The sequence below is a fragment of the Globicephala melas genome, chromosome 19 (assembly GCF_963455315.2).
Source record: "Globicephala melas chromosome 19, mGloMel1.2, whole genome shotgun sequence".
NCBI lineage: Eukaryota > Metazoa > Chordata > Mammalia > Artiodactyla > Delphinidae > Globicephala > Globicephala melas.
In genome coordinates this window covers 48993642-49021108 of record NC_083332.1, presented here as the reverse complement: position 1 = coordinate 49021108, position 27467 = coordinate 48993642, and the positions used below count along the sequence as shown (strand labels likewise).

The window sequence follows — 27467 nt, the reverse complement described above, 5'->3', positions numbered from 1 at the left end:
TTTGTTGTAGAGCTGGTTTGGTGGTGCTGAATTCTCTTAGCTTTTGCTTGTCTGTAAAGCTTTTCATTTCTCCATCGATTCTGAATGAGATCCTTGCCAGGTAGAGGAATCTTGGTCGTAGGTTCTTCCCTTTCATCACTTTAAGTATATCATGCTTTCCTTTCTGGTTTATAGAGTTTCTGCTGAGAAATCAGCTGTTAACCTTACAGGAGTTTCCTTGTATGTTACTTTTTCATTTTTCCCTTGCTGCTTTCAATAATTTTTCTTTGTCTTTAATTTTTGCCAGTTTGATTACTATGTGTCTCAGCGTGTTTCTCCTTGGGTTTATCCTGTGTGGGACTCTGTGCTTCCTGGACTTGGTGGCTATTTCCTTTACCATGTTAGGGAAGTTTTCGACTATAATCTCTTCACGTATTTTCTCTGGTCATTTCTCTCTCTCTTGTCCTTCTGGGACCCCTATAATGCGAATGTTGTTGCACTTAATGTTGTCCCAGAGGACTCTTAGGCTGTCTTCACTTCTTTTCATTCTTTTTTCTTTATTCTGTTCTGCAGCAGTGAATTCTACCATTGTGTCTTCCAGGTCACTTATCCGTTCTTCTGCCTCAGTTATTCTGCTATTGATTCCTTCTAGTGTATTTTTCATTTCAGTTATTGTATTGTTCATCTCTTTTTGTTTGTTCTTTAATTCTTCTAGGTCTTTGTTAAACATTTCTTACATCTTCTCGATCTTTGCCTCCATTCTTTTTCCGAGGTCCTGGATCATCTTCACTATCATTATTCTGAATTCTTTTTCTGGAAGGTTGCCTATCTCCGCTTCATTTAGTTGTTTTTCTGGCGTTTTATCTTGTTCCTTCATCTGGTACATAGCCCTCTGCCTTTTCATCTTGTCTATCATTCTGTGAATGTGGTTTTTGTTCCATAGGCTACAGGATTGTAGTTTTTCTTGCTTCTGCTGTCTGCCCTCTGGTGGATGAGGCTATCGAAGAGGCTTATGCACGTTTCCTGATGGGAGGGACTGGCGGTGGGTAGAGCTGACTGTTGCTCTGGTGGGCGGAGCTCAGTAAAACTTTAATCCACTTGTCTACTGATGGGTGGGGCTGGGTTCCCTCCCTGTTGGTTGTTTGGCCTGAAGCGAGCCAACACTGGAGCCTACCCAGGCTCTTTGGTGGGGCTAATGGCGGACTCTGGGAGGGCTCGCGCCAAGCAGTACTTCCCAGAACTTCTGCTGCCAGTGTCCTTGTCCTCATTGTGAACCACATCTAGCCCCTGCCTCTGCAGGAGACCCTCCAACACCAGCAGGTAGGTCTGGTTCAGTCTCCCCTGGGGTCACTGCTCCTTCCCCTGGGTCCTGATGCGCACACTACTTTGTGGGTGCCCACCAAGAGTGGAGTCTCTGTTTCCCCCAGTTCTGTCGAAGTCCTGCAATCAAATCCCAGTGGCCTTCAAATTCTGATTCTCTAGGAATTCTTCCTCCCGTTGCCGGACCCCCAGGTTGGGAAGCCTGATGTGGGGCTCAGAACCTTCACTCCAGTGTGTGGACTTCTGTGGTATAAGTGTTCTCCAATCTGTGAGTCACCCACCCAGCAGTTATGTGATTTGATTTTACTGTGATTGTGCCCCTCCTACTGTCTCATTGTGGCTTCTTTGTCTTTGGATGTGGGGTATCATTTTGGTGAGTTCCAGTGTCCTCCTGTCGATGACTGTCCAGCAGCTAGTTGTGATTCTGGTGTTCTCGCAAGAGGGAGTGAGAGCATGTCCTTCTACTCCACCATCTTGGTTCCAATCCCTGTGGTCTTAAATTTAAATTAAGACCATTCAGGAAAGATGACAGTTTTTTCTAGCTACGTTCAACTGCCCTACATGGAGGAGGTGGAGAATTGAGAGTACGATGAAGGGGAAGGGGAAAGGGAGCATCTATAGTGATGGACCGTGAATCCAAACTGAGTAAGAAAGGAAATGAAGGGGTCGGTAGGCAGTGAAGATGTGAACTGGAGGTTTCATTGGGACCCATTATTTACCAGAATAGGTCATCTGGAAAGTTAGAAGATGGTTGTCAAAAAGTAGGATGTGTGATGTAGAGATCACAAGTCTACAGGCCACAGTGAATAAGGTCTAGAATATGACCACGGTAGTGAGTAGATGAGGAGGCTGTGGAATTGAAGAGTCAGGGTGTTGGATTAAATATTCAAAAGATTAGGATTTCAAACTGGTGAATGACCTTATATTACAGGTCATTTCTTCATCATGTGACATAGTACACATTTCTTCCCATTTGCACCATGACTAAAATTTCCATCATTGAAGAGTTCATGCTTTAAGAGAGCTTCAAGAAAACCAAACAGCCATCTCTAGGAAAGGCACTCTGACAAGGCAACAGCTGTCCAAACCACTTGATCCTGTAACACTGGAGCAATGCTGGCAGACACATGAGCAGTGCGGGTGGGGGAAGGTCTTTGAACTCTGATTTCTACTGTGATATTGAACAGGTTTTAAGTTGCTATTTAGATAGGAGTCAGAATTGGGATTTTCTGCTGCCTTTGATATGTTCTAAAAAGCTTCACTTTACTATCCAGATTGGCAGAAACAAACCAAAGAAAATCATTTCCCATGATACCGTATTTAATAGAAATATATGGGTTCAGTTCATCCATAAACATCTAAGTAAAGAATATTCTATTAGATCTTGGAGAAGAGGATTAAAAGGATGATGCTCCAAAAGAAACTGAGTCAACGGTTTCAGTTTTCAAGGTGCTAGAAGAACATGCAACTGAAGTGAAGATCATGTGACATCATCTGGCATAAATCCCACCCCATGGATGCCCCATCCAACCAGCATACCTCCTCTTACATGAAGACCTTCACCTCCACTCTGTCCACATGCCCCATCCAGTGCTCTACTTGCCCCACCAACCCGCCATTGACCTGCCCCACCAACACGTGTGATTCTCCTCTCCTCTGCTCCATTCACCTCAGCAACCTTCTCTGAAATGTCTACCTCTCCCATTCCCCCTATACAGCACTCTCAGACTGAAGCAAGACCCACAGACCCTTTTACTCTTCCTATTTCTCCCATTCTATTGTCCTTCTTTTAATTCCTTCTCTACCTAGGCCAGATTTCCTATACTGATGCGACTCTCAACTCCCTTGACGCTTGTTCCGAGCACACCCCCACACCTGCAATGATGACATCTTCTCTCTCTGCCTCTGAATAAGGGCTGCCAGGGGCTGCTTAGGGAAATCTTACAAGCGTGAAGTTATGGCTTCACATCTTGCCTGGGCCATCAGCACTCTCAACTATCTTTTCTTTTGTCCACCACCAATTTCTGGTTCTGTCTTTACAGTGGACACATCAGTGCTTTCTTTATCATTCTTCTCAAGCATGCTATGCAACCCAACTTCCTCAACACTGCCCACAAAGACCATGCATCCTGCACACATCTTAGGGCCATTCAGCAAGACCTTCTCCAACCTCCATTTTGGTACCCCTACAAGTAGCTGTATCTACTTTCACCTTTATTGACTCTAGAGTAAGATGGCTCCCAACTTCCTCAACTATGCTTAATCCTGCCCTCCCTGTTTCTTCCTGGAATCTCATTCCTTCTTGGGTAGATCATCACCTTATACTTCTCCAGGAGCTATCTTAATAGACCTCGTTGTGCCTCCACCTCCTTTCAGAGAAAGAACTCACTGACTCTGGGTTTGCTCCTCTAATGACTACCTGATCTTTTTTCCCTTTTCTTCAAATATCTTAGAAGCCTATACTCATTTGACTCGGCTTTCCCACTCACAACTCATTACCCACCTGTCTCTCACTGTGCCACCCACTGTCTCTGACTTCAGCACCTGCTATTCATCTCACCTGCTGAGATTGTTTTTGAAGTCCCTCGGCATGTGACTCAAACTCTCTGGCTTCTTTATGACTTTCCAAGACTCCCCTGCTGCTCTCCCACAACTTATATTCATGGTTCCATCCTTCACATGCCTTTAGTAGTAGTTTGAGCCATATGAAATTGCTGCAATAGAGTTCCCGAGTGGTTGAATACTGGCAGTTTCATATGGTTCAACCTAATTCTTTTTACACACCTCTTTTGCCACCAATCTCTTTTTATTGCATATATTTGAATGTGTGGTTATCACCCTTATCAGACTCTTAGTTCAGCTTGAGTGGAAGAATTTTGCTTTATTTATCTTCACTTTGCCAGCACCCAACCCAATGCCTATAACGTTAAAGGTACTTGGTTCACACCTGCTAGATGAACACTCCGTTCAGGAGTGGTACAGGGACAGTACTCAGGCCTTCCTGGCAAGGGCACCTGTAGGAATGAAGTTGTGCTAACCTGGATGCAAGATGCCGAGGAAGAGGAGAAAAAAGAGAAGAGGGGGAGAGGGAAGGAAAAATCCCAACCTTCCTCCGGGAGCCCTGATTTGTACCTGTGGTGTTTCGGACGAGGGCTGGTGATGCTGCTTCTGAGACACAGAGCTGTGGCTGTCTGCTTTGCCTTTGGTGAGGAGCACACTCCCACGCACAGGCTTGGCAGGTTTAATTTCGGGAGTTACCAGAGTGGATTCTGAAGTTAACTTCCCCAGGGTCTCACTGCTCAGTCGCATCTGTCCCATGGCATTTTGGCTCAAAGCAGCAGCCTCCTGGGCTACACAGAGAGAGAGGGTTTATATTAAAAGTCACCTTAGGGGACTTCCCTGGTGGCGCAGTGGTTGAGAGTCTGCCTGCTAATGCAGGGGACACGGGTTTGAGCCCTGGTCTGGGAGGATCCCACATGCCACGGAGGAACTAGGCCCGTGAGCCACAACTACTGAGCCTGCACATCTGGAGCCTGTGCTCCGCAACAAGAGAGGCCGCGATAGTGAGAGGCCTGCACACTGCGATGAAGAGTGGCCCCCGCTTGCCGCAACTAGAGAAAGCCCTAACACAGAAACAAAGACCCAACCACCTTAGGATAATAAGGAAATAATAGCAAGGATGGCAAGTTGAAACGTAGTGTGATTCTTTTGAAGACTACAAAGCCATCTCCACCTGCAGCTGGCTTAGCAGGGCTGAGAGAAGAGGCTCCACCCACTGAGGACAGATGATGATGACTGTTGTGTGCAGAGCCTGGCCTGGTGCCCCGGGCTCTTCACTGCTCATCTTCCCAGGGGATCCCACGATACTCTCCCCCACTTTCTCTTCCAACCCAGAGGGTAATCATCTCTGAAACTGCTGGTACACTACAGTCCTGACTGCCCTGGAAACCTACCACAATGATTACTGTGTTGTTTTACAGTCTTTTTTCTTACTACATCTTCAAAACCCAGCATGTATTGTATACTGAGAGCACATCTCAGTTTGGACTAGGCACATTTCAAGGGGCCGGTGGGTCCTGCGTGGGACAGACAGGTTTAGACTGGTCACTTCCACTTCAGTACAGCCTGCTGACTCCACAGCAAACAGCAAATGCAGGTCTGGGTTTAACCCCATCACTGAGAGGGTTTTCTCCAAAGTCACCAGTGACCTCCGAACTGTGAACTACAGCGGCCCTCTTCTCAGGGCTCATTCTATCTGAACCTTCAGCCACCTCTGATTATATTCACTTACTGATTTCACACATTTTTACAAATCTTTACTCTGTGTCTACTATGTGCCAAGCACTAGTCTAGATGCCGGGAATACATTAGTGATGAAAACTAACACAAATCTCTGCCCTCTGAAGCTCACATTCTTGGCTGGGGCGGGGGTGGCGTGGAGGAGGCAGACAATAAAATAAGTAAATAAAATAAATAGTCTGTTAACTAGGGGTAAGGGCTATGAGGAAGATAAAGCGGGAAGGGTCTCCCAGACTCCAACCAGGGCTCCGCAGAGATGCGAAAGTCCTTCTGGCCCCGTCCCGCCTGTAGCTCTCCTGACTGCCCACCCTTCTGACCCTCACTCTGCCTTCTCCGCCTCCCCTGGCTTCTCCCCCTGCCCCCACCTCCTCCTAAAATGTGAAGTGTTCCCCAAGCTCCCATCCTGCCCTATCCATCCCTCTCCTCTCTTTCTGGAACTTTCTGGGCTGATTTCCTCTACTCCAGCGGCTGCGCCCCTCACCTTGTTGAGGAAGTCTCCCCCAGTTATTAAGCCTTTAGCTTGACATTACTTTCTCAGGGAGCTCAAATTCATGATTTGTCACGAGATGTCAACACAGCTCCAAAGACTTCTGTGAAATGCAGTTTATTTGACAGAAAAGGAAACAAAAAATCTAAGAGAACTGGAATTGTGATGCAGCCTGGGGTTCCCACTAAGTGGTATCAGAATATGCCACCCCAAAATATGACTACAGGAGTTCAGGATATGCCACCTTAAAATATGCTGCGTTGGCATATTGGTTATTTTGAGCTGTAGGCACCTGAAACACAGTAAATGCAGGGAGTGGCTTTCCTTGACCTCCCCTTATTTGCTCAAAGACAGAACCTCCAAAAGAAGCTCCACTGTCACAAGTCCCCTTCCAGAGAGTTTCACCAACTAGGGAGATGGACTCTTATCACAGGAGAGGAGACTCAAGTCCATACCACACCCAGAAAGACTTTATCACAAACAGCCACACCTCCCATCCATTCTTGTAAGGGTCCCTCATCTTTCCTAAAAACCATCTTCCCTCCCCTAAGAGGACTACATCCCCCTTCCCTTTCCCTATTAAGGTGGCATCTACTTCTGAATTCTAAAGCCATCCATTTTCCCCTGAGTATCTCCCACGGTACATGAAGTATACATGTTAATAAACTTGTTTGTTTTTCTCTTGTTAATCTGTCTTTTATTGCAGGGGGGCTCAGTCAAGAACTCAGAAGAGTAGAGAGAAAATTATTCTTTCTCCCCTAGACCACTAAAGAGCTGTTTCTCTTATCTTCCCAGCAAAGAATCTTCCATTTCTCTAAGCATCCCATGCAGAGGTATCAAGGGGAGGGGACACCCCTGAAAGCCCCAGCCAGTTTTATCATCTAGCAGGCATGGGACACTATCAGGAATGACGGCATGCTGTTCTAAGTATTTATATAAAAAAGATTCTACTCTGAGCAGGTATTCTCATTATATTTGATAGATTTTCCCACTGAGCAGCCACCCTCCTGCCCTGTATGTCTTTAGAGAATCCGGGAGAGCCAGGATTCTTAACCTCTGGTAGGTAAGGCCTCACTACTATGGGGTTTAAAAACTCAATTAATTTTCCTTTCCAGTAAACTTTCTCCTCCTCCCATGTTCCCTGTCTTGGTAAATGACATTGCTCTCTTCCTGGTTTCTGTGACCAGAAATCTTGGTGTGAACATCATCTTGAATGCCTCCCCCTCCTTCAATTCCCTGCCATGCATGCGGCTATCAGGTCAGCCAGCCCAGCCCCACTCATATTCAGCTTCACCTCTCTTCCATTACAAGACATCACTAGAGCTCCTTTCCTACTGCAACTTTCGGACCATTTCTCCCATAGGGTGAAAACTGCCCAACTCCTCTTTTCCTTCAAAATAAAATTGAAATTCCTAATCTTGGCATTAAATTCAACTATGATTGGCCTTAACCTGCCTTCCCACCTTTAATTTACTGTCAGCTTCCCTGCTTTCTTGGCCTGGAATATCCTTATCTTCATCTTTGCCTGTCAACATTCTCCTCCTCCTTCAAAGCCCACTTCCATGAAAACTTCCCCAAATCATGCTTGTTGGAACCCAACTATCCCAAAGTTGGTCTTTCACAGAAGCTGGTAGTTCTGTTACATTATTTTCCTCTGCCCTGAATGAGCACATGTCTGCTCCCCTCCAGGGGTCACTCCCAAAGGTGTGGGCCACATCTCTTCCATCGCCCTGCTCCCTGCAGTGCCAAGTGCATTGGGCAGTCAGGAGAGCCACAAGTGTCTGGTGGAGAGAATTCTCTGGGATGCTAACTGGCAGCATGTTATAAGTCAGCCTTCAATGGGGCTGTGGAGAAAAGCTCGGTGGGGGAAACTGAGAAGGTGCATTACCAGTGGGGTAAGGGCCACTTGGCCACAAAGAGTCAGGGGAAATGGCTCTCACCATACTCCTCTTCCTTCATGGACTGCTCTAGGGCGGCCCTGATGCAGAGCTCACGGGCCCGGATCCCTGCGACGTTGCTGCCATCGGAGATGGCTTGCAGCACAACGGAGTCGAAGTTCAGGCAGGCTGCACTGTAGTACCTGGCCATGCTGACTGCAGTGGCTGACTTTCCTATTAAAAAAGGTCAGGAGGTTGAATTTCACAGCTCTCATTTCCTCAGTGTCCTAGACAGAAGAAGCTTCTATAACAGAGGCTACTGGAAAGTCATCTCTCCAAGGTCTCTGCCTCTAAGTCTCTCGTGTGGCCAGAGGTGGCAGCAGAAAAGAGAGGCAAGACCTGAGCCAGGAGTTAGGACCGTGGATTCTGGTCCTAATTCTACCCCTGATGAGCTCTGTGCTATGGCAACCCACGTCCCCTCTGGATTTTCTCCTCGGCTTAAAAAGTGATTCTATCAGATGAGCTTTAAAAATTTTGTAGCTCTTACTGTCTCTGATTCTAATGGGAAGAGACTTTTTTGGTTTAAAGAACAACTTGTGTTGATTTTTTTTCTCATTCAAAATACCTGCTTATTAAAAAGAAAGCAGAAAATTCAGAAATAACAGCAGGGATAAAAGAAATTTGATCTTCCAGAGAGACTACAGTTAGCATATGGCTGCCCAGTATGCATATGTAACTATTTTATTCGTATTTCTTATTAAAAAAGAATGGGTTATGTGGTAGGTTGAATAATGCCTCCCCCACTCAGATGTCCACATTCTAATCCCTGGAACCTGTGAATATGTTACCTTATATGTTAAAGGGACTTCGCAGGTATGATTAAGAATCTTGATGTTGGAGATTGCCCTGGAGTATCTGGGTGGGCCCAATGTAATAACAAGGGTCCTTATAAGAGAAGCAGGATGCTCAGAGTAAGAACAGGTGATGCGATGATGAAAGCAAAGAGAGAGACAGACAGAGAGTGAGAGAGAGAGAGAGACGAGACAGATAGACAGACAGACTACAAGATGTTATGATGCTGGTTCTGAAGATGGAGGAAGGGGCCATGACCCAGGGAATGCAGATAATGTTTCTAGAAGCAAGAAAAGGCAAGGAAATGGATTCTTCGCTATAGCCTTGAGAAAGGATGAAGCCCTGTTGACCCATTTTAGACTTCTGACCTCCAGAATTCTAAGAAAGTAAATTTGCATTTTTTTAAGTCACTAAATTTGTAGTTATTTGTTACAGTAGCAATAGGATATTAATACAGATAACAAATTGTAAGCATGGCATTTTTTTTCTCACTTAAAACGATATATATCATGAGCATTTTTCTATTCATTCAATACACTTCTATGGTACTTTTTTTATTGTGATAGTATACATGCAAAATTTACCATTTTAACTGTTTTTAAGTGTACAGCTCAGCTGCTAAGGATATTCACATTGTTGTGCAACCATCACCACCATCCATCTCCAGCACGTTTTCATCTTCCCAAGTGGAAACTCTTTACCCAGTAAACAATAACCTCTCATTCCTCCCTTTTCTCAGCCCCTGGAAACCACCATTCCACTTCATGTCTCTATGAATATGACTACTCTAGGTACCTTATGTAAATGGAATCATATAGTAGTTGTTCTTTTATGTCTAGCTTATTTCACTTAGCATAATGTCTTCAAGGTTCATCTATGTTGTAGCATGTGTGAGGATTTCCTTCCTTTTGTAGGTGAAAAATATCCCATTATACCACATTTAGTTTATCTACTCATCCATCAATGGATACTTGGGCTGTTTCTAAGTTTTCGTTATTGTGAATAATGCTGCTATGAAAATGGGTGTACAAGACACTGTTTATAATGGCGATATAATTCACTGCGTGAATATACTATGGCTTAATTAACTAGTCCCGCATATTGAATGCTTCAAGTGCTCCCAGATTCTTAGTATGGTCACCAATGCTGCAGTGAACACTCATGCAGTTAATCTTTGTCGACGTGATTATTTTCCTAAGATAAATTTTTAGAAGTAATACTGCCAAGCCAAAGAGTTTGCACATATTCTTCCCTTCTCTCTCTCTTTTTTAAAAATATTGACATATGTCATGAATTTTTAAATTTATTTATTTATGGCTGTGTTGGGTCTTCATTTCTGTGCCAGGGCTTTCTCTAGTTGTGGCAAGCGGGGGCCACTCTTCATCGCGGTGTGCAGGCCTCTCACTATCGCGGCCTCTCTTGTTGCGGAGCACAGGCTCCAGACGCGCAAGCTCAGTAACTGTATGCGCAGGCTCAGTAATTGTGGCTCACGGGCCCAGTTGCTCCACGGCATGTGGGATCTTCCCAGACCAGGGCTCGAACCCATGTCCCCTGCATTGGCAGGCAGATTCTCAACCACTGTGCCACCAGGGAAGCCCCCCCTTCTCTTTTTAAATAACTTAATGTCTTGGATTTTTCTTTAATATTTTAATGTTATTAAATTATTGAAAGAATGCAAGCTCCAACAATTCAGAGATGTATTAATTAAGAATGAGGTGTCCCTGCTCTTTCTCTAACTCCATATCTCTGAAGTTGGCAATTTAACAATTTGGGGATAATCCTTTGGTATATAAATTTCAAACAGAAGGGTCTTTTACTGCCTCAAAAATTACACATGCAGGACTTCCCTGGTGGCACAGTGCTTAAGAATACGCCTACCACCGCAGGGGACATGGGTTCAAGCCCTGGTCCGGGAAGATCCCACATGCCGCAGAGCAACTAAGCCCACGCGCCACAACTACTGAGCCTGCGCTCTAGAGCATGCAAGCCACAACTACTGAGCCCACATGTCACAATTACTGAAGCCCATGCACCTAGAGCCTGTGCTCTGCAACAAGAGAAGCCACCGCAATGAGAAGCCCGTGCACCACAACAGAGAGCAGCCCCCACTCGCCGCAACTAGAGATAGCCCGCATGCAGCAACGAAGACCCAACGCAGCCAAAAATAAATAAATAAATAAATAAAATAAATAAATTAAAGAAAAGGCATCACCCAGAGGTTAAAAAAAAAAAATTACATGTGCAAACTTCACTATAAACCCCTCAGGGCTGTGCATACCTGACAAGGGCGTCCCATGGATGACGATAGCGATGCCTTTCCGGTTCTTGGCCATGCGGCCTTCTGCAGAAATGTCAATGCCCAGGTGGCGAGCAATGGCCTTGCTCACTGGGTTGTTCTCTACTTCCCCAACCTCCTCTGAAGAGTGGCTGTCAATGTTGTGAAGCTTGTCAGCTGCAAATTAAATATGCATGGGTGTGTGTGTGCATGCACATACATGCGGACACACCCAGAACTCACCTGGGTTCTGAAGGAAGTGGGGACGACTTTTTCTTAGTAAACATCCTATTTTAAAATAACAAACGTCATCTGCTGCAGATGTTGCCTCACTCCCCCTGTAGTGCACGAAAGTGCCCGTTTTGTCTAATAATCTGTCCATAGCTACTACAATTGAAAATACAGATACTCTTTGACTCTTAATCCCACTTTGGGGAATCTCTTCTCCTGAAAAATAATATTGGAAACTAGCTGAATATGCAACAGTAAGGGAAATGACTAAATAAATGATGGCATATTCATATTGTAGAATTAATATATAATAGTGCTAGAAAGATGCATTTTATGGAGAAAGGTGAAAGGCACTGAACAGCCTTCCCACTTTTGCTTAGAGAGAACAGGTACCCCAACATTAAAATGCTTGGTTACTTTGAATCATGATTTTTTCCAGGCTTTCTTCATCCTCCTCTTCATCTGGGTAGGTCTCGGACTTGACCATTGGGATATGCTGCTCTTCCAGGTAGGATGTGACAGAGATCCCTCGGCTAAGCGAGGTCCTCTTCGTGCTGTCAGAGGTTTCCTGTTCTGACAAGGGACTATCGTCCTCTTCTGCCAGGGAGCAAAGGATGGAAACACACAGGAAGAGTTGGGAGGAGGACAAGGGAGATAGGGCAGAAGAGGGAAGAGAGACAAAGAGGAGAATCACTGAACTGGTTACCATCACCCTGGACTATCTGACCCCAATAAACAAGAACTGCAGTCAGTCTGCTGTTAAATTTCTCTGCCCAGAGTGTTTTCTACATTTTAACATTAAAAAATACAAACCAAAATTATACATTTGGTTTAGAAAATTTGGGAAATTCAAAAGAGCAAAAATGATAAAATTTAGCTACAGAAATAAATATAGATAGACAAAGAAATGGTGATAGAGGAACAGCAGCTTCATTTTATGATACCAGTATAGGAGAGTGGCAACCTCTCAGATTTTTTTTTTTTTTTTTTTTTTTGGTACGTGGGCCTCTCACTGTTGCGGCCTCTCCCATTGTGGAGCACAGGCTCCGGACGTGCAGACTCAGCGGCCATGGCTCATGGGCCCAGCCGCTCCGCGGCATGTGGGATCTTCCCGGACTGGGGCACAAACTCGTGTCCCCTGCATCGGCAGGTGGACTCTCAACCACTGCGCCACCAGGGAAGCCCCCTCTCAGATTTTTAATTTTTAATTTTTCAAAACTTTTCAAAAATTTTTCAAAACTGAAGTTGGGATCATACTATACACATACCAATTTGTAGCCTGCATTCCCCCTTTATCATGAACATTTCTCCATGTCATTGTTGAGCACATCTACTACTTTATCTGCCCCGCACCATCGTCAATGCCCCTATTCCACAGAGTTTCAGTGGGTGCATTGGGATGTCATTGTACAAGGTGACCCAGCTCTACCCTGGAGCCAAGACACCTTCTTTGTTTAATTTTGAATTTGAGTTAGAGAGGTTGTAGCTCTCCTGGGAATGGCAACAACATGACTTGTAGCTGCTGGCCTTCCCTGGATGTGGTTTGGAAGCAGAGAAGGACGTGTACTCTGTGACAGCAGAGTAAGCAGATGCTCAGAGAGGTGCTGGTGAGAAGCAGAGGGAGCGCCTCCCTGGACTTCTACTGACCCTCAGGTCCTGGCTCTAGATCACCTTTCCATGGGCCAAATGGAAAAATGAACCCACAATCAAGGCGTGTAGGACAGGGATGAGAGCGATGGGCCCTTCTCAGCTCTCACTAAGTCCTCTTTACATTGCAGACCCTCGTGACTCTCTGCCTCAGGTCACTAGGCAGTCCTGAGTTTAAATGTCTATCCACCCACCCCTCCCTGACTTTGAGCTCTCAAAGGTAGGGGCTGATTTCATTGATCTTTCTTCTAGCACTTCAGCTCAGTGCTTGGAACATAGTGGGTGCTTGTTATGGGCTGAACTGGTTCCCATAAAGTTCATTTGCTGAAGTCCTAAGCACCACCCCCGTGCCACACTCCACTCCCTGCCCCAGTATCCCAGAATGTGACTATTTGAAGTTAGGGCCTTTCAAGAGGTAGTTAAGTTAAAATGAGTGTCCTAAGCCATCCACAGTCCAATATCACTGGTGTTCTTATAGGAAGAGATTAGGACACAGACACACAGAGGGAAGTCCTTGTGAACACACAGGGGGAAGACAGGCATCTACAAGCCACGGAGGGAGGTTCAGTAGAAAACAATTCCACCAACACCTTGATCTTGGATTTCTAGCCTCCAGAATTATGAGAAAATAAGTTTTGCTTGGTTAAGCCCCCCAGTCTGTGGTATTTGCAGTGGCAGTTCTAGTGAACTAATATGCTCAATAAATACAACCAGGAGACTGGGTGGACAGGCAGCCTTCTTCTCCCATCTTCTCCTTTTAGGGCAGATTAGTGTTCTCCGACTACCTACTGTCTTGAGAGACATCAAGACAGGTCCAAGGGCAGGAGAAATGGACTTCATTCATTCATTCATTAACTCTTACAGAAACATTTATCAGGTGCTGGTCCATGCACTGGGTGTACATTGCGGAATACATGATCACTGCCTTTATGGGGGCTTGTCTAGAGGGGAGACAAGTGTGAAGAAAATACATGTGATGACTATTATGCAGAAGAAGAGGGCAAGTAAGAACGGAGGGCAAATTTCCAGAGTGAGGGCACAGGGAAGCAGAGAAGTGAGCACCCCAACAAGCTACACGATCCCATAGGTCTCCCTGGAACCTTGATGCTCAAGTACACACAAGGGGGGATCCTGGGTGGATGATGGATAACTCTGGGGTGCTGGGCAAGAAAGGGCAAGATCGTAAGAGCACAGTCCAGCTTTGTGATTGAGTTTTGGCCTTGAGGACCATCGAGGGTCTTTCCTCATGTGAACTCCCACCCCTACCTCTCGTAGGGCACCAATATCTACCATGCATGATGGATTACCTTGCATCACCTAGGCACAGATGTGGAGGCTGTGGAGAGGTTATTGTCGTGGACTCCAGAGTCAGAGAGACCTGGGCTTGAGTCCTGATTCTGCCACTTAAATCTGTGGACCTGGCTTCTCAGTGCTTCCTCTCTCATCTGTACGTGTGAAGCCCTCAGCACAGGGCTTGGTATCTAGCAAGTGTCCTTCTATATCTGAATTAGCTGTTTTTAAGTCTTAACTCCCCACCAGACTCTAGTGAGAGCAGAATGTGTCCCCATCTCTGCATCCCTACAATGGGGACAACAGGACCATTTTGCAAGGGTTAGAAATGAAATCCATAAGGTGCTCCGTAACTGGTTTGTCTCCCAGCAGAGATAATTCAAAGAAGCCAGGGGAGTGGCTGGAGCCACGGGCTCCAGAACTGTTGAGTTCTCACCGTTCTCCTGTGCCAGACTCTGCAGATATTTCACCTTCATCTGCTCCTCTTTTGACCTCTTCATCTCCTTAAAGTATTCATACACCTCTGGGGGCAGGTTTTCCCCCGGAAGGCGGGGAGGCAGCAGCAGGGAGTTGTAGGAATCATAGCCCTTCAGCGTTCGCAAGATCTGCTCAAGGAGAATGGGAACTGCTGTTGGTCCCACTGGAAGTTTCCTCCCCACAGTCCCAGGTGGGTCTGCCATCCATCTCATAAAAACCCTGCCCCTGACCAAGGCTGGGGTGTATACAAATACTTTCTGGATCTCAAAGGGTAGGGTCCTTTGCAGAGGTCTAAAGTGTAAGGCTGAGCCCTGGATCTGTGGGGATATCAAATTTTTATTTTGCCCCATTTGTGCCTGGGCATTTCCCGTGTGGAAAAAAATTTTCCCCTTGTTTTATAAATAACATATACTGGTTTTTTTGTTGTTGTTTTCCATTGACAAAAGTACAGAACTCAATTATCCACTTTGAGTGACATGTTATTGAAAAATATTGTGGATAGCAATGTTGTCTTGGTAAGGTGGTTGTCTCATATATAGAGGATCCAGAGAAAAGTAGGCAAAATGGCTGTTTAGGTATGTGTATGGGTGTGTGTGTATATTTGAGAGAGAGACAGACAGAGAGGGATGTATATTAGGCTTGTCAGATGAAGTACAAGATGCCTAGTTAAATTTAAATTTCAGATAAAAAAATGAATAATTTTTAAAGTATAAATGTGTCCCATATTGTTTATCTGGAATTCAAATTTAATTGCGGCAACCTGTTTTTCTTTCTGCTAAATCCAGCAACACTAGTGTGTATGTATATTTATAAAAGACAGTAAAATCAACTCCTAGAAAGCAATTACTTTCTATGCAACCTAATTTACTGGTGTGAAAAATCAGTTAGGTAACCCTTCTCCAAGATCACCAATTTTAGTTGTTTGAAAACCAATATTAATGAGCTTACTCTAAAATTTATATGGAAGAACAAAGGGCTAAGGATAGTTGAAACGCTAATGAAGAAAAATAGAGAGGACTGTCCTACCAGATATCAGGAATTATGAAGTTGGAGCAATAGACAGGGTGGTATTGATGCTGAATAGAGAAACTGACCAATGAAATGGAGGTGAGAGCATAGAATAGACCCACGTGTATATGGAGCTTTGACACAGGACAGAGGTGGCATGGCAGATCAGTGGGGAAAGGAAGGCCTATTCCAAAGGCTGGCTGATGTAGAGACACAAAGGCCTGGCCAACTTGCTTCATCTGAGGTGACTGTAAACAGCCAACCCAGCTGCAGAGTGTCCTGTGGGATCAGCTGAAGTCTCTGTGCAATGTCATCACAGCTTACCTTCTCTGTCTGCCTAGGTCTAATGTTCCTTATCCTTTACAGGTGTCGTCCCTGAGAGTACTCTCTGATAAACCTTCTGTATGCAAATCTCAGAGTCTTGGATTCTGCTTTCCACTGACCCTGACCCACAGCAGAGGATGCTGTGGCAACACAAGCCATTGAACATCTAATAAATACCTAATGAAAAGACTCAAATCCAGAGGGACAGAATCCAAACCGGGCAGAGCACAAACACTGGATGTAAAGAAGATAGAAGATTCAAAGGCCAAGTTGATGGAGAGTCCAGAGGAAGCAGACCATCTTATCTAAGCCATTCCTAAATTCCTGACCCAGAGCAAACATGAGATGACAAATGTTTATTGTTTTATGTGACTAAGCTTGGGAGTAAGTTATTTTGCAGCAATAGATAGCTAATATAACATCACACTTCATGAACAGCAAGACCTTATGAGAAAACAATGGAGCAATGTATGTAAGATATACGAGTGCAGAAAATGTGAGCCAAGGATACTGTATCCAATCAAACTGATCTTCAAGCACAAAAGCCAAGGGAAAACAGTTACGAACACAGGAATACTCAGGAAATATTGTTCCCACGGTCCCTTCCTGAGGAATCCACTAGAGAATGATCTTCTGACAACCCAGTAGCGAATGGAGAAGCCTCATCACAAGGACTGGTGTTGAGCATTAAATATGTTCAAGTGTAGAACTAAGACTAAATGATGGAAATTAGCAGAACTAAGACTAAATAATGGAAATTAAAATTACTTAATTAGCATTAAATACGTTCAAGTGTAGAACTAAGACTAAATGATGGAAATTAGATGATTACCCAGTAGGCATTAACTGGAAGTAAAGAAATATCATTTTAAATTAGAGGGTGGTGAGGAGAGGTAAAAAGAGATTTTTAGCTAATTTCATTATTGCTCATAGTAGGGAACTAAGAGGCAGTTTCTAAAAAGTAGGGTACTAAGGGTATTAGATAAAGGCATAGTTTATACAGATCAGCCTCAAGGTAGGACAGCAGGGTAGAGACAGTAAAAATGGACCTGAATAGATCAATGGAAAAGAACAGAGATTCCAGAAATAGACCCAAATAAACATAGTCAACTGATCTTTCCTAAAGGAGCAAACGCAATACAATGGAGCAAAGAGTTTTTTTCAACAAATGATGCTGGAATTGGACATCCACTGGCAAAAAAATAAATCTGAGTGGATCTTAACTTCATAAAAATTAACTCAAATGAATTGTAGACCAATAAAAAACATAAAACTATAAAATTTCTAGAAGATAGCATAACAGAAAATTTAGATGACCTAGAGTATGGTGATGACTTTTTAGACACAACTCCAAAGGCACAGTCTATGAAAAAAGTAATTGATAAGCTGGACTTCATTAAAATGAAAAACTTCTGCTCTGCAAAAGATAATGTCAAGAGAATGAAAAGACAAGCCACAGACTGGGAGAAAATATTTGAAAAAGACACATCTGATAAAGGACTATTATTCAAAATATGTAAAGAACTCTTAAAGCTCAACAATAAGGAAACAGATAACTTGATTAAAAATTGGGCCAAAGACCTTAACAGATACCTCACCAAAGAAAATATACAGATGGCAAATAGGCGTATGTATGGATATTCCACATTATATATGCCTTCAGGGAAATGCAAATTAAAACAACAATGAGATACCACTACACACCTATTAGAACAGCCAAAATCCAAAACCCTGACAATATCAAAAGCTAGTGAGGATAAGGAGCAACAGGAACTCTCATTTACTGCTAGTAGGAATGCAAAATGTTACAACCATTTTGGAAGACAGTTTGACAGTTTCTTACAAAACTAAACATACACTTACCATAGAATCCAGCAATCATACTCCTTGGCATTTACCTAAAGAGTTGAAAACTTATGTTCACACAAAAACCTGCACACAGATGTTTATAGCAGCTTTATTCATAATTGCCAAAACTTGGAAACAACCAAGATGTCTTTCAGTAGGTGAATGGATAAATAAACTGTGGTATTTCCAGACAATGGAATATCATTCAGCACTAAAAAGAAATGAGCTATCAAGCCATGAAAAGATATGGAGGAACCTTAAATGCATATTACTAAGTGAAAGAAGCCAATTTGAACATCTACATACTCTATGATTCCAACTATATGGCATTCTGGAAAAGGCAAAACTACAGAGACAGTAAAAAAGATTAATGGTTGCCAGGGGTTGGGAGGAGGGAGGGATGAATATGTGGAGCACAGAGGATATTTAGGGCAATGAAAATACTTTGACACTATAATGATTGCTACATGTTGTTATACATTTGTCTAAACCCATAGAATGCACCAAGAGTGAACTGTAATGTAAACTATGGACTTTGGGTGATTATGATGTCACATAGGTTTATCAATTGTAAAAAATATACCATTCTAGTGAGGGATGTTGATAATGGGGGAGGCTGTGCATGTGTGGGGGCAGGGGTTATATGAAAAATCTCTGCATCTTCCCCTCAATTTTGCTGTGAATCTAAAACTGCTCTAAAGAATAAAGTTTAAAAAAAAATGGACAAGGAGGAGCAATTGTAAAATATACAAGCCAGAGCAAATAGGAAAAAAAAAAAGGCAGATTTAAGCCCTAACGTGATTACATTAAATGTAAATGGTCTAAATACACCAATTAAAAACAAAGACTGCCAGAGTATATTAAAAAGATGACCCAAATATATGCCGTCTACAAGAAACTCATTTCAAATATAATGACTATGGCATACATTCTTTACTGTTTGAATTTTAACATGAGCATGTATTAGTTTTTAAATTAGTTGTTTCAAATGTATAATGAGATCACAAAGAAGAATGAATTCTGCTTAGGGCAAGGGAAGTAGGTCAGGAAAGCCTGCAAAGTGATCTTTAAATTGACAGGGAAGGGTTCACAGGAAGAAGGAGCAAAGGTGAGGAGGAAGTTGTCCAGGCAGAGAGAAGAGTACCTGGCAAGGCCCAGCATGTGTAGGAAAATGGAGTTTGGTTTTGGTCTCTGCTCACCTTCTCTTCTACAAGATATTGCTGGTCAAATTCTAAGGAGTAAAACTCAATGGGAAAGTTGCAGGGATTCTTCACCACCACCTCGGCCTCATCTCCAGGTGCATAAGGCAGCAGTGGCCCCAGCTCCAGAACTGAGGGACTAAATTCCAAGCACGGCTCTAGACCTTGCCCCTGTGCCAGTAGAGTAAGCTTTTGATCACTCTGGGCAATCTGGAACACCAAGGTTTGGCTGTAGAATTTCTGGAAAATATAAAAACAAAACAAGCAACTAAATTTTTTTCTGTTATGTGACATGTAAAACGGATAGCCACTGGGGGACAAAATTGATCCTGTTTAGATTAAGAGAGAAAAGTTTTCTTATAAAATTGCATGAGAGCAACTTATATTAGAGTGTTAATACTGGGTATCTAGCATGCCAGGCACTGTACCAAGTGCTTCATCACAGTCCTGTGAATGCTGTTCTCATAACCCTCAGATCCTCCAATGTGCTCAGATGTCCCACTGCCACTATCTGCACCTCTGGGTCTGTACCTCTGGGCTCTCATTTCATGGGCCCTGCTGCCCATGGGTAGGGCAGGGCAAGGCAGAAGTGTCAGAGAAGTAACACCTTCTGGGGACAATCCTTAACCAACGACTCTCAGGAGTTACTGTATAAAGACTCCTGAGAGGGATAATTCTGAAATGTGCATTTTGTATATTTTCTCCGAGTTTCCAGTGGGATTAAGATCCAGTGTCCAGGACTTCCCTGGTGGCGCAGTGGTTAAGAATCTGCCTGCCAATGCAGGGGACACAGGTTTGAGCCCTGGTCTGGGAAGATCCCACATGCCGTGGAGCAACTAAGCCTATGTGCCACAACTACCTAGCCTGCGCTCTAGAGCCCGCGAGCCACAACTATTGAGCCCACATGCCACAACTACTGAAGCCCGTGCAACTAGAGCCTGTGCTCCGCAACAAGAGAAGCCACCGCAACGAGAAGCCTGTGCGCCGCAACGAAGAGTAGCCCCCGCTAGCCACAACTAGAGAAAGTCCGCATGCAGCAACAAAGACCCAAGGCAGCCAAAAATAAATAAATCAATAAATCAGTCCAGTGTCCAAGGTAGCTGACTCACTCGCACACCCTATTAGCTGCCTTCCTTTTCCTTATCACCTTCTACTTCTCTTTTAGTACTCCCTACACTTCCTAAATAATCTGCTTGCACTCAAATTCTTGACTCCAGGTCTGTTTCTTGGAGAATCTGAATGATCATATTTCCATTATTTAAAGATACAGTTAAGCAGCTAGTCAGAGATGATCAGCTAGCTCAATCAGTTCGTCTGATACAATTACAATCCAAATACCAGTTGATAATGATACGAATTATTCTAATCTGGTTTCACTTAGGAACCTATTAAAATGCATATTCACAGGCCCATTCCTAGAGATCCTGACTTGGTAGGGGCAGGATAAGGCTGGGGATTCTGTAGTTTTAACCAGATGCCCAGGTTGTTCTGAAACTGTTGGGCTCATGGCTTGGGTTTGGAAAGCATGATTGGCTGAGCGATTTGGAGAGCTCTTAACTACCTTAGCTCAGAGGGAAGGAAAATCAGATGGAAAGAATGTGTAAGGACATAGATACAAGTTCAGAAAAATACCTGTTGTTGGAGATAGTAAGAGAACAAATTATTGGCTAAGAAGGTTTTCTATATAGTTATGGGTTTAGCACCTTATGTGATCCAAACTTCTATATTTTAACTGCTTTTTAGGGAAATATTTCTTACTTTTTTTTTTTTTTTTGGCTGCATTGGGTCTTTGTTGGTGAACGTGGGCTTTCTCTAGTAGCGATGAGCAGGGTCTACTCTTCGTTGTAGTGCATGGGCTTCTCATTGCGGTGGCTTCTCTTGCTGCGGAGCACTGGCTCTAGGTGCGTGGGCTCAGTAGTTGTGGCTCACGGGCTCTAGAGCACAGGCTCAGTAGTTGTGGTGCATGGGCTTAGTTGCTCCATGGCATGTGGGATCTTCCCAGACCAGGGATTGAACCCATGTTCCCTGCACTGGCAGGTGGATTCTTAACCACTACACCACCAGGGAAGTCCCAGGGAAATATTTCTAAAACATTTCATTCATCTTGTTTTCTAACACAAAGTATTCTGAACGCATGTTATAATGTCTAGGAGTTGTTAATGTGGACATCAGTGTTTCTCTGTGCTGCTGATGCTGGTGAAGATATAGGTGTGGACTGTATGGGTTGCAAGGCTAACCAGTTCCTTGTATACGGCCAACAAATTCCTCTCCCAAACTCTAATTTGAAAAGATACATGCACCTCAATGTGCATAGAAGTACCGTTTACAACAGCCAAGACATGGAAGCAACCTAAATGTCCATCAACAGAAGAATGAACAAAGAAGATGTGGTATATATGTACAATGGAGTAAAAAAGAATGGAATAATACCATTTGCAGCAACATGGATGGACCTAGAGATTATCATACTAAGTGAAGTAAGCCAGATAGAGAAAGACAAATATCATATGATATCGCTTATATGTGGAATCTAAAAAAGTGATACAAGTGAACTTATTTACAAAACAGAAATAAACTCAGACATAGAAAACAAACTTATGGTTACCAAAGGGGATAGTGGGGTGGGGGGGAGAGATAAATGAGGAGTTTGGGATTAATATATACACACTACTATATATAAAATAGGTAAACAATAAGGACCTACTGTATAGCATAGGGAACTATACTCAATATCTTATAATAGCCTACAATGGAAAAGAGTCTGAAAAAAATATATGTATTCATTGTAAATTAACTATACTTCAGTAAAAAATGATACTTAAAAAAATTCCTATCCCATTTGGTGGAAACATTTTATTAATTTTGACCAATGCTAACTCAACACTTATGGAACTGCCCAAACAAATCTTTTTTTTTTTTTACTATATTTACTGGTATTTTTTTCAGTAAAACATCCAAAATCTTGAGTAAACCTGCTGGCAGTCTTAAGACTCTCTAAGAATGACAAACACATTAGTTTTCTTTTCTTTTAAAAGGGTTGGGGAGATTTTGATAATGACAGAAACAGGGACTCTATTTTAGAATCAGATATGAAGTCATTCTCTGTTCTTTCTTCTCATTGTAGATTCTGAAGCACTTCCTCAAAGCCGTTACCAGGAAAACGGGAGTTAACCATGGGTATTTTATAAAACTCACATCGATTTCTTCTTTTAAAAGAATAAAGAAAAACATCTCCCAAATGCCTTAGGCTTTCAGCAAAAGTCTTTACAGTGTAACCTCTTGAGATCCTCTCTGGTTCTAGGATTTTTATTATTTTTTTACTGTATTCTTTGTCAGGAGTAGTTTTGTGCTCATGGTGTTTGCAAAAGAAACACTTGTGAGGCCCAGGGAGTATGTCTACCAGAAAGTACTTATTATTATCACAACTACTGATGATAATAGTAAATAGATATTGAGACACTACATACAGAGCAGTATGCTATGCATTTTATTCACATTAATTCATTTAATCTTCAAAATGACCCTTAGGAGGTAGCTACTGCAGGTTGATAATTTCTTACCTGAAACCCTAGGGGCCAGATGCTTTCAAATTCAGAGTTTTAAAAAGGTAAACACAGAGCATATACCCTATGTTACATAGTAGCCTTAGCAGCATCCCCTGTAATCAAACACATTAATATTTCTGCAGTTGCAGTGTTTGAGTCTGCAAACCAAGGGGGATAAATAAAGGTTAAGTAGTCTCATGTCAGTTCAGATAGGTTTTTCTGCCAAATGAGTTTGGGTCCGAAACTTAAAAAAATTTTTCCCCCAGTTTTTAGAACTTATTGGATTTTGGAATTGCAATAAGGGATTTTGGACATGTGATATTATTATTTTTCATTTTATCTATGAGCAAACTGAGGTTTAGCGAGGCTGAATAATTTGCCCAAAGCCATGCAGCCTCTTAGTCAGAGGCAGAAGGCCACTAAGCCAGGTCTGTTGGTAAAAGTCAAAGTGTTAGATAGATCTGCCGATTCCAGAGCCGGTGCTCCTAACCACCAGGACACAGCTCCTGCATGAACCAGAGCACTGAATGTCATAATCAGAATAGTGAGGGACAGGTCACTCAAAGTTTCCCTGGAGACCCAATCAAGCATGGACTTCGAGTACAGCTCAAAGAGATCCAGAGAGTCTGAATGAGACTGCATTTCTTTAAAGCTTACCTCTTCTTTGGGCATGAATTTCACTTGCATGTTGGACTTCTCACCAGGATCCAAGACCCCAGAAGTGGGCTGAATCTCAAAGATCCGTGTCTTTGGCTTGAATTCAGCACATAGTTTCCGTCTTAAGTACTTTGGCATGTGTTTCTCCAGCTGGCAAATAAATAGTAGACAATTAGACCATTTTCTTTGGAAAATGCCTCCACCGTCCACCCACTCAATCTATGTTTACTGATTACTTCCCAGGTGTCAGGGCACAAAGATAAATACGACATGACATTCGCGAGATAGCATGGCCTGATAGTCCTTGAGTGCTGGGCTGAGGGCCTACATTTTATTCAGGGGGCAATGGTTGTCGCTGAAAGTCTTTGAGCAGAAGGGTGAAATGAAGAGAGTGACAGATTAGAATTATAAATCTGACTTAAATGGAGATGGAAAAAAGGGGACAATGGGCCACAATTCATTTACCTTGCTAACTTGCTTAGGGGTGTGGATAAACCATTCACAAGGGACTTGGAGGTGATTGGAAAGCTGAATAGTTTCCACGAGGCACTGTCCACACTGAATTGTGGCAAACTCCACTTTTCCACAAGACAGTGTCATACTGGGAATGGTCACCTTGGCTTGGAGACAGATGTGAACTGCTGGCCCTCCAACCACCTAGAGTGGGCATAAAATTGTTGTTACCGTGTCGCATGGGATAGGAGAAAGAATCACGGCTCTGAAATAGTAACTGGATCATCACAGGGGTGATCAGCAAGCAGAGATGGAAGCTGGGGAGGATCAGCTGGGCCTCGTGATGCATCTTACCTTGATGGGCAGAATGACATTTTTGTTTCCAACAGAAAGGCTGGCCCCTTGTGCATCAAATCTCACTTCAAATGTTTCCGTTTCACAGTAAGGCAGATTCTTCACACGATCTAGCTCAATACTGAAGCCTGGACCAAGACAAACAAAATTTCTTTGAGGAAAAGAAAAGTAGCAATCAAGAGCTGCTCTAGATACAGCCCATCGGAGGCAGGATGACCACTCAAAGTATCAATTAATGGCCCAACAATTCTTTCAGCTGATCCCAGAAGAAGCACTCCAGGACAGTACAGATGGGCATCGTGTTAGAAATGACAGAGTGCAATAGGAAGGGTCTCCATCCTGGTTACCTGTGTCGTGAAGGACATGCTTTTCTGCATGGAAGGACACTGGGAAGTGACTGGTGTTGGTGATCTTGATGATGTGGGTTCGGACGTCACCAAGGGTGATGTAACCAAAGTCTAGGATATATTCTGGCAGCTGGACTCTGAAACAGTTAACAAGGTCTTCTTACCACTCACATTTCCAAATGTGCAAGAGTGCGAGGCTTTCTTCCATCTCCTCTGCACAATTCTATTCTCTGGAGTAGAGAACCACCACTCTCCAGAATGGAGACTAGGAACAAGACACTTCCCCCAGAAGACCACATTGCTGCTTTAGCCATCATCTCTAAACACCTTCAGTGCTGGTCCTTAAGGACCTGAAACCGGCCCATCTATTAGACAAAGTGGGAGGTTTCTGACTAAGAGGCAGAGACCTGCCTGGTTGGCTGGCTGCTAGAGAACGGCAGACATGTAAGGCGAGTGGATTTCATCCGTACATAGTCAATCATTAATTCATGGAGCACTCTGGTGGAGGGCACCGCTGGCTCTGCCACACTCTGAAACAAACACGACATGGAAGAGCGCTCACTTGATCGGTTTGCGGTGACTCTGATGGCAGAAGTTGTCCACGGAACCAAGGACAATTGATTTCTGATGTTCTGTGGCATAGTTTTGGACTATAAGCCGCTCTACTTCCATCTGGAGTTGAGCATTTAACTGGAGCAAGAGAGAAGAGCAAGTAAGCAAATTCTTTGAGAACATGCATTCTCAATGGGGGCAAAACCACCCCTAAGGGGGCGAAAGTTGCTTCATGGAGGAGAGAGTGAGAAAATCTTAGATATTACAATGGCTTGTGGCCCTCCAAAGGGCCACAGTAAATAAATAGATATACAGTATATCTGTGGTGTTAAAATTTTTGTTGGGGTTCAAGGTGGTTAAACAAACTGTACATCTGTGCCATGGAGTATTACTGAGCAATGGAGTAAGGAATGAACTATTTATGTTGATGGATCTCAAGGGCATTATGCTGAATGAAAAAAAAATAATCTCAAAAGGTTACATACTGTATGATTCCATTTACATAACTCTTCTATACTCATAACAAGATTATAGAGATGGAGAACTATAGTGGCTGCCAGGGGAAAGGGGTGGGGAGATTGGGGATGGCTATAAGCGAGAAGCATGTAAAGGCAAAAACAAAATGTATTTCCTGAAATAAATGTTCCAAATGCAAAAAAAAAAAAAAAAAACAAATTAAAAATAAGAGACTCAAGGGAGTTCCCTGGTGGCCTAGTGGTTAGGATTCCGGGCTTTCACTGCTGCGGCCCCGGTTCAATCCCTGGTCAGGAACTGAGATCCTGTAAGCCATGAGGTGTGGCAAAAAAAAAGAGGCTCAATTCTCCCTGTTGAAAATAAGGGTAGAGACTTCTTCCAGCTTCATTTTCAAGAAAACTTGTAAGATCTTTCTCTGTCTCTTGGAAATATATATAAATCTTTTCATAGGCTAAGACTTTTTATCAGCTTCACAACCCAGGAACATCTTCCTTAAGGACCTGGGAACCATCTCTTTGACATGTCATCGTCAAGGAAGATAGAGCCCCATCTCCTATCCTGCCATTTATGTGGGAGGATAGGAGCTCAACTTCAGAGGACCCTGTCATAAAAACACAAAAGGTTTGTTTTCCCTTTGGGTAAAGCCAATTAGCTAACACAGATGGTCACCCCAATTACCATGTGAATTTAGCATGAACTAAGTGTGACAAATGGTGCTGTCAAGTCCTCTTACTTGAGGACTAGTTATAGTTTTTACTTAAGGACTAGTTACTGTTTACCTTGAGAACATGTATATAATAGGTTGTATCTGCTTGGCTTTACGAAAGACTGAGATTTCTTTCTGTCTTTGCAATCTCCTAGCAGACTGACAGAGACACGGAACACTTTCTGCTTTAATGCTTATCAATAATAAAGTTGGATTCTTTCTCTTCCACCTTTGTGGAGAGATTTTGTGGGTTGGAAAGAGATTTTTGCTTATAATTCTATTTCCCCAGTGAGCACAAGGGATACTTACGGAGATGGAACACTTCTGTATCTTAACTGTGGTGGTGGATACACAAAACTACACGTGAAAAAATTGGATTAGAACCACACACAGACGCAGATATGCATACATACAGAGACATGCAGAGACAGACCCACGAGTACATATAACACTGATGAAATCTGAATAAGCTCTATGGCTTGTACCAATGTCAATTTCCTGGTTTTGATACTGTTCTATAGTTATGCAAGATGTTACCACTGGGAAAAACATTTTTTTGCAGCTTCCTGTGAATCTACTTCCTGTGCAGAGCGAAGCCAATCTTACCTCAGAAGATTCATCCTCAGGCACTTCCTCAGGTCTCTCTAAGTGGTCAAACATTTCATTTTTGGTTTCTTCTAGGTTTTTTCTGGCCTGATTTAAGAAGATTTCATACTTCTCACATCCTGTGGGGGTTGGAAGGAGAAGGAAATCTGAATGGCTAGAAATATATGAATTATGCCTAAAACACAGACTCTAAGCTCAGGGTAAATAAAGTGAGAAGGGAAGTGAACTTTGTGAAACTTAGCCTGCCATGTTTTCTCTGCTTCAGAGGATAATTTGTGAATGAGTAGAATTTGTAAAAGAGAACTCACTGAGTTTTATGAGATTATGCTTTAGTGGGCTACCAACTGCTTCTCAAGAACTTAATGACAGTAACATCCTGAGCCACTCATAGGGTGACCAACTGGATCCCAGCCTACTTGGTACTTTCCCAGTTCTAGCACTGATGGCTGCACCACTTGGGAAACCCCTCCATGCTGGACAAACCCAGGTGGATGGTCACCCTTTAGGTTGGTCTTCATGTTTATTAATTCTCTGTTAACAAAAAGAATATATTTGGTTCAAGTTGCTTTAACTACGACTAAATAAGCTACAGTCCCCTGAATCAGGCAGGCTGGGCAATGGGGAGAGAGATTTCACCAGTTCACCAGTAAGCCAGCGCAA

At 43.2% G+C, this 27467-nt stretch overlaps 1 protein-coding gene across 1 annotated transcript in view; it reads right to left on the bottom strand.

The window, feature by feature from the left end:
- HYDIN (HYDIN axonemal central pair apparatus protein) overlaps nucleotides 1–27467 on the bottom strand; it is a 435992-nt gene that overhangs the window by 96049 nt on the left and 312476 nt on the right. Inside the window, exons 31-42 of the mRNA XM_060288997.1 lie at nucleotides 26808–26926; nucleotides 25032–25159; nucleotides 24470–24606; nucleotides 24123–24250; nucleotides 23781–23972; nucleotides 23316–23465; nucleotides 19114–19353; nucleotides 14694–14862; nucleotides 11738–11917; nucleotides 11093–11266; nucleotides 8026–8196; nucleotides 4432–4649 (exon numbers count right to left, since the gene is read on the bottom strand). Of these exons, the coding sequence (XP_060144980.1) occupies nucleotides 4432–4649; nucleotides 8026–8196; nucleotides 11093–11266; nucleotides 11738–11917; nucleotides 14694–14862; nucleotides 19114–19353; nucleotides 23316–23465; nucleotides 23781–23972; nucleotides 24123–24250; nucleotides 24470–24606; nucleotides 25032–25159; nucleotides 26808–26926 (2006 nt within the window). The remainder of the gene's footprint in view (nucleotides 1–4431; nucleotides 4650–8025; nucleotides 8197–11092; nucleotides 11267–11737; nucleotides 11918–14693; nucleotides 14863–19113; nucleotides 19354–23315; nucleotides 23466–23780; nucleotides 23973–24122; nucleotides 24251–24469; nucleotides 24607–25031; nucleotides 25160–26807; nucleotides 26927–27467) is intronic.